Source organism: Leptonychotes weddellii, chromosome 9, assembly GCF_054177405.1.
Source record: "Leptonychotes weddellii isolate Sample4059 chromosome 9, ASM5417740v2, whole genome shotgun sequence".
NCBI classification, from domain to species: Eukaryota; Metazoa; Chordata; class Mammalia; order Carnivora; family Phocidae; genus Leptonychotes; species Leptonychotes weddellii.
The window spans coordinates 37,141,790-37,148,546 of NC_138377.1; the positions used below are offsets into that span (position 1 = coordinate 37,141,790).

The 6,757-nt window shown below is 35.0% G+C and overlaps 1 protein-coding gene across 3 annotated transcripts; it reads right to left on the reverse strand.

Moving 5' to 3' along the window:
- Positions 1 to 171: 171 nt before the first annotated feature.
- On the reverse strand, positions 172 to 6,686 carry LOC145723422 (protein TALPID3-like). 3 transcript variants are annotated; one of them, XM_081830451.1, is made up of 5 exons: positions 6,575 to 6,686; positions 5,808 to 6,100; positions 4,843 to 4,913; positions 2,998 to 3,067; positions 172 to 1,903 (listed from the first exon to the last, which is right to left on the reverse strand). In XM_081830451.1, exons 2-5 carry the CDS (start codon positions 6,004 to 6,006, stop codon positions 1,830 to 1,832), a joined length of 414 nt encoding a protein of 137 aa, XP_081686577.1. In that variant the 5' UTR covers positions 6,007 to 6,100; positions 6,575 to 6,686; the 3' UTR covers positions 172 to 1,829. The 3 variants fall into 3 exon arrangements, with proteins under 3 accessions (XP_081686577.1, XP_081686575.1, XP_081686576.1); XM_081830449.1 differs by having other exon boundaries at positions 6,550 to 6,686; XM_081830450.1 differs by having other exon boundaries at positions 6,283 to 6,686.
- Positions 6,687 to 6,757: the final 71 nt, after the last annotated feature.

The following is a 6,757-nucleotide window of genomic DNA, read 5'->3' on the forward strand; positions in this document are numbered from 1 at the left end:
CTTCTCCGCACGTCCTACCTTCCAGAAAGTGGTCGCTTTTCTGATGAGAGAGTTGTTGCTCTTCTTTTCTTCGATCTCCTGTTGAGTTTGTAGGTGTTCAGAATGGTTTGATCCCTATCCAGCTGAATTCCTGAGAGGAGATCTGTATTCTTAACATTATGAGAATATATATATATATTCTCAACTCTATGTCCTTCCAGGTAAATTTTAGAATCACTTTGCCAAATTCCATCTACCATTCTCGAAAACCAACAAATTCAAGTGACATTGACTACAGCAAATTCTGTCTCTTGAGACATAGACTGTCTTTTAACCCAACATGAGAGTCATTTTTATGTTTCTGAGTCAATTATTCTCTGCATTGCAATCCCCTTCTCAAGACCCTTCCTAGTTTGTTTGTTTTTAATTCTGTTCATTCATCCTGAAATGGGGAGAGATCTACTGTCTAAGAGGGATAGTGTTCACAGTTACCTCTCACTGTCCATTTGTTTATGAACCACTTCTCCCTCCCTGATCTGAGAGTTCTGAGAGGTCTCAGAGATTTCCATTCGGAGAGTCCTGACTTGAAGGCAAATTGGTAAGGTCCCTACTGCAGGTCAGCTGCATGGAAGTGGTACTTGCTTTTGGTCCAAATGAATCAGATGTAATCTGCAATTTTTGGTTCAACTGTAGAATTTGAGAGACTGTACCACTCCTCATGCCCTTACTTTTGCTTTCTCTTATATATTTATAAACCCCAGAATACAATATACCACCCAAATTCCTCTCCTATCATATCACATATTGGGAATTGTAGGCTGAAAAAAAGTAAAAAGGAAAAATATGATGAGGCCAAACAACCAGCTCTTAAACTCTGGCTGGCTCAGACCACGCTCTTGTGGTTTAGAGAGACTATTTTTGTTAGTCCAATGTTTCCCAGAGTGTAATATGTTTGCCACAGATAGGTGTAGGTGGAAAAATAATATTTTTTTAATTTTAATAGTTATAATTATTTTAATTGTATTATTTTAAAAATGATTTTCCATTTTGAAGTAATATAAAAATTTCCTTTTTGAATAAAATGAGAGTTCAAGTTTAAGTAAAAATTTTACTTATTTTCTAAGGGGTCTTCCAGATTGTTCTAGGTCAGGAGTAGAATACATTTAGCCTAAGAATATGTATCTCATCCCATCTCTGCTAATGATAAAAATAATAAAAACTGCCTCCAGAGTAGTGGAGATACATGCTTAGCATGATGCTGTTGTTAGAGTCGGTTTTATATTTCATTGGTATTTAAGATAAACTTGGAAGGGACCATTTAGATGTAGCCATGGTGTCCTTTCACTCCATCCAGATGCTAACCTTGTCCCTTCTTAAATCTTGACCAGGAAAAATCTAAATGTCCTTAGAAAGTAAATAATAAGTATTATGTATTTGGAACTACTTGACCATTGCTACAAGTAGCCTAGTGAAGCGATTAAGAGAGCGAATTCTAAAGGCAGACTGCCTAGGTCTGAATCCCAGCCCAGTGAATACTTGCTAAATCAATCTCTGTGTGCCTCAGTTTCCTCATCTATAAAATGGGGATTCTGTAAAATTGGGATGTGAAAGAATCTACTTCATTGGATTTTTTGAGTATTAAATGAGGTCCTGAGAACAGTACCTCTTCTATAATAATTGTTCACAGCTATTGAGTATTTTATACATATCCAGCACTATGAAAAATGCTTTGTACATATTTCACACATCGAAAAGAATGTTTTTCCTACGTCCAACATGTAAGGGAAGCTAATTTTAGAGAACCATATAAAAACATAAGAAATGGCTCACCTATTTTCTAAAAATGAAACTTACTTTTGCTTTAAAACTGCTCTTAGAGCATCCTTCTGTCCCATGGTGTACCGAGAAATAAAGATGTCATTTGCTGCAAAATTAAAACACAAAACATACTTCAGATTCCTAAAAATTTGTTAAATTTTAGTAAGCTATCCCAAAACAGCTTTTTAAACTAAGAGAATGTTTAGGAATTCAGCAGTAAGATTTCTCAATTTAAAAAAATGCAAGGAACTGGGACACCTGGGTGGCTCAATGAGTTAAGCGTCCAACTCTTGATTTCGGCTCAGGTCATGATCTCAGGGTTGTGAGATCGAGCCCCCTGACAGGCTCTGCACTGGGCATAGCGCCTGCTTGAGGTTCTCGCTCTCCCTTGTCCTCTGCCCTTTCCCCTCCTCCCTCTCTTAAAAAAAAAAAAGTGCAAGGAACAAATTAAATGACTGAATAATAATAGTCATAACCCTAGACAATAGGGGAAAAAAATGTAACAAAAACACCTGGGGATAAATTGGAGACATTCCGCTCAAACTCAAAAGAGAAAACTGCTTAGATAAAAATAAAGCTACATAGAAAAAAGTCACTAAATAAATTTCCTCAAAGCATCTTTTTAATCTATTATCTTACCAAAGACTACTCAGAACATGAATTCAGAGTTTATAAATTTTTTTTATAAATACTTAACACAAAACTTATGGAACAGGTTAGTAATAATAAAATTACCTTTATGATTACAAACCTTTTTCTGGGGATTTTAAAGATTCCATTAATAGCTTAATTTGGAAGGAAAAACTAATTAAAATGAAATAATCAAAATAATAAGAAAAAATGATAAGTCTTTTTAATTAATGTCTTTAAAAAATCAGTGAATGTCTTAAAATGTAAAAATCTAAAATCCTATCCTTACAAAGAAAATCCTGACACATAAAACCACATGAACCACAAAGACATGCTAAGTGAAATAAGTCAATCATAAAACTAGACTTGGGGGGAAATGGAGAGTTAGTATTTAATGAGTACAGAGTTTCGACTGGGGAAGATGAAAAAGGTCTGGAAATGGATGGTGGTGATAACTGCATAATGTGAATGTACCTAACGCCACAGAACTATACACTTAAAGTGGTAAATTTTGTTATGTATATTTTACCACAGTAAAAAAAAAAAACAAAACAAAAACTACCCTTTTACCTTTTTGTTTGTTGCTCTCTTCCAGTTTCTCCAAAGGCAATCCTTGTACTGCAACATCTTTAGAAAAATCCTTTGTGATATGAAAGGAAAAAATGAAAGGCTAAAAAACCTTTATGCTTTATTACTTACCAAGTACCATTTACTAGCTATGTGACAGGAGAGCAGGATTGTGTGCTTTTATATCCTCAATTCCCAGAACCACCACAATGCTTAGGTACCTTGAAGGTACTCAAGGATTTGTTGAATGAGTGAGTAAATGAACAAGCAAGCAATGTGGCCCTGAAATTTAGACTCAGATCTCAATTTGCCACTTCTAGCAGAGCGAGTCATGTAACAATTCAGTTGCTACAGTTTAATGTGAAAATCTGATTCATGTTGAGTCAAATGGAGTGCTTAAGGATGGCCAACACATGGCACATCACAAATTAATCACAGTGTTCTTTATCCCTAAACTCAAAATGTAGTCTCAGAAGGCTTCTTTACAGGCAAACAGCTTTCTGCTCACATGTGTAACCCTAGACTTCATTTCTAAGATTCTATTCAGTGCTAAGACACCATGACATTTTAAGTACTAGGTTCATTCAACATTGCACTTCACCTTCCTTAGACACAGGGTAAAGAGAAAATCATAAAAGGAAGGTGATCAGGCTAACCTCTGACAAACAAGTGTTAACTTCCTAAAAACAGTCAATGAGACTAACAATACAATAGAATGCATTTGGGACGTTCATACAAAGACCTCCTACAAATGAGTAAGAAAAAGTACAGCATATAAATCTGTAATTCACAAAAGAATAAAGATGGCAATAATACGTGGAAAAAACTTCCCCCTCAGTAATAATAAAATAAACACAAAATAAAATGAGATGCTTTCTTTACCTATCAAAATGGCAAAGTTTTTTTGTTTTTTGTTTTTTATCTAATTCTAATGTCCCATACTGGTAAAGCTAGGAGAAAATAATACCACTAATTCCACTCAAGATCTTGCTGAAGAATGTATACTGATACAGTCTTTCCAGAGGTAATTTATATAATAGCATATCCATCTGGGAAATTATTTAGATAATGGAATTCAAATACCATTAATCATTAAATAAGGTATACTCAAAAAAGAAACAAAAAACACCAACCCAAGGCTAAGCATTTACGGAGGGACCAAGTATGGCACATAATTATACATTTTTATTGTGAATTGTTTGCAAAGTTGGTAAGTAAACAGTTTTAATTTCATTCTTAGTTCACCAGCTTTAATTTTCAAGATATTATATTATGAAACTCTCTTCTTTAAAGACTTGTTAAATTGACAATCTATAGTCAACATTATGATTAGTGGTCAAAATCTAATTAGATTGCATGAACAAAATGTATTTATCATCAAATATTTTCAGCATTATAAAGGTCAAGATGAGAATTTCATGTTATTATTTCTTAAAGACCCCTCAAAAAAAAAACACATAAAAGACCTTACAATAGTTTGAATGACATATAATCACACCTCACTTTTTAAAAATGATGTTGTTACTGTTTCTTTACCTTTACCTAACAATATGTTAAGTCTCTGGTCTAGAACACCATTTCCTTAGATAACAGCAGAGCTTCTTTTCAGTTCCAATATTTCTCTCAGTGTTCAACATCTTAGTAATGAGTATTTTTGATTCTATGGAAGACTTTTTGTTTAATGTCTCAAATATTATTCAAGTCACAATTGTATGTAAAACATTTCTCTTGGTAAGTGAAATTTAAGCAAAAACAAGGCCCGTTGCTCATCAAACATAATTTAAGAACACATTACTCAACAGTACTGAAAAGTTTAACATGAACATAATAAAGAATTATTTTGCTTACACTTTCTGACCCAGTAGAATTTTCTAATGGAGGCTGCTGATAATTTCTAGCAGAAGTCAAGTCTGATGAACCTAACAAAACAAAGGTGATTAGTGATTTTTAAAACCAGAACTGTATTTTTGGAAACTATACAGGCATGACTCAAGAACTATAAACTCCGTATTAATGCAAAATCTAAATTGGAAGCCACTTTTCATGCAAAAAACTTAAACTGTAATTAAAATATATCCTGATGAAGGTTTTACAGCTGATATTTTGGAAAATAAGGATCAGTACTGACAATCAAGTGAGATAAATGTTTTAAAATATATTATTACAATGTTGGATTTGGACATACTATGGGTAGAATCATTTGCCAGGAATAAAATATGTACATGATATAAAAGCAGGCTTTTATTGTGCTGCACTCCCCCCCAAAAGCAGCATTATATACGCATTTTTTTGTTTTTGCACATATATTCATTAATTTGATCCTTATGATCATCAATGAAATGGGCAAAGCATATGTTTTCTTCAGTTTCACTGGAGAGACAGGGTAAGTGAATTGGAACATGGAAGCCATCAAAAGGCAGAAGTTATGCTTTTCTACTATGCCAAACCAAATAACACTATCCAAACAGAAGGTAGAGCATTTGGTAAAAAGCCCTACTGATGAACAATAAATACATCATACAAATTAAGTGCGTCCACCATAGATGTGAACAAGAACAATGTGCAAAACCACACAAAGAAAAAGCACAGGAGTGTTTCATTCATTCCACCAATATATTGGATATGATTCGATTAGACTGACTGTGCTAGCCATTTTCCCAGGGAAAGCGGTCAGCTTTCAAACATCTATACAAACTAGACGTATATTTGAGAATTTAAACATTAAAAATCCTCTAAATTTTGAAACGCAAAAAAAACAAAATGAAAATAAAGACTAAAGATTTACAAAAGTGAAAGCTATTCTAGTCACGTACCACGTAACGTTCCATTCAAGCTAGCCTCGGTTCTAACAGGAAGGCGTTTATTTGCAGACAACGCTGGAGGAACACAGGGCAACTCATCTTTCAGCAAAGCTAAATTATCTCCCTGATTTGGAGAAACTACCTCACGAAGTCTCCTCGCTGGTATTTTAACCCTTTTTTTCTTTTCCGGGCTAAACTCAGAGCCTTTCATATTATTGGTAACAAAACTAGTCCCACAGTTCTGAATAGAAGAATTTCTTCTGGGTCCATAAAACTTCAGAACAAAATTTTCACCGCTTTGGGGACTTGGGGGGAGAGAAGGAACGAGGGAGGAGTATGATAAAGAAAATGTGAATTTCAAGTGATTTTAAAACATACAGTCATCAACCTTTAAATAAAACAATGCCTAAACAGACTATCCACAAAGCTAGAAATTTCAATTTGGTATTTAATCCAGGATTAGAGACAACTAGAACATCATATTTACCCATTAATCCCACTCAGTCCATTAATGCACACGCCAATGAATCTGAAAGTGGTGATGACAAGAGAATGGCTGCATGAGCAATAATAACCTTAACAACACAGAGCAATCCCCAAGCCAAGAGCTGGCAGTGCAAAACCAAACAGATGTGAAGGCGGGGTTAAGATCTGTTGAGAAGCAGGAGTCAAGCACGTAAACCTGAAATACTTTTTTTTTAAACACCCATCTAAGTAGCTTAATAGCTTTCTCCAGCCAAAGAGTCTTACACACCCCTCCAAATGCAACCATCGGACACCTAAATTCACCCCTCCGCGTCTCCCGAACGCTCGACAACCCAGCAGTCACAGGTATAAACTGACAACAGCTTCAGTTGCCCGCGAGTCAACACCCACTTCTCTTTAAGTCGGCCCTAGAGACACAACACGCATGCGCGCCAAGACAATCATCCAAAACATCCAACCAAAAAGCGGAACGCCCT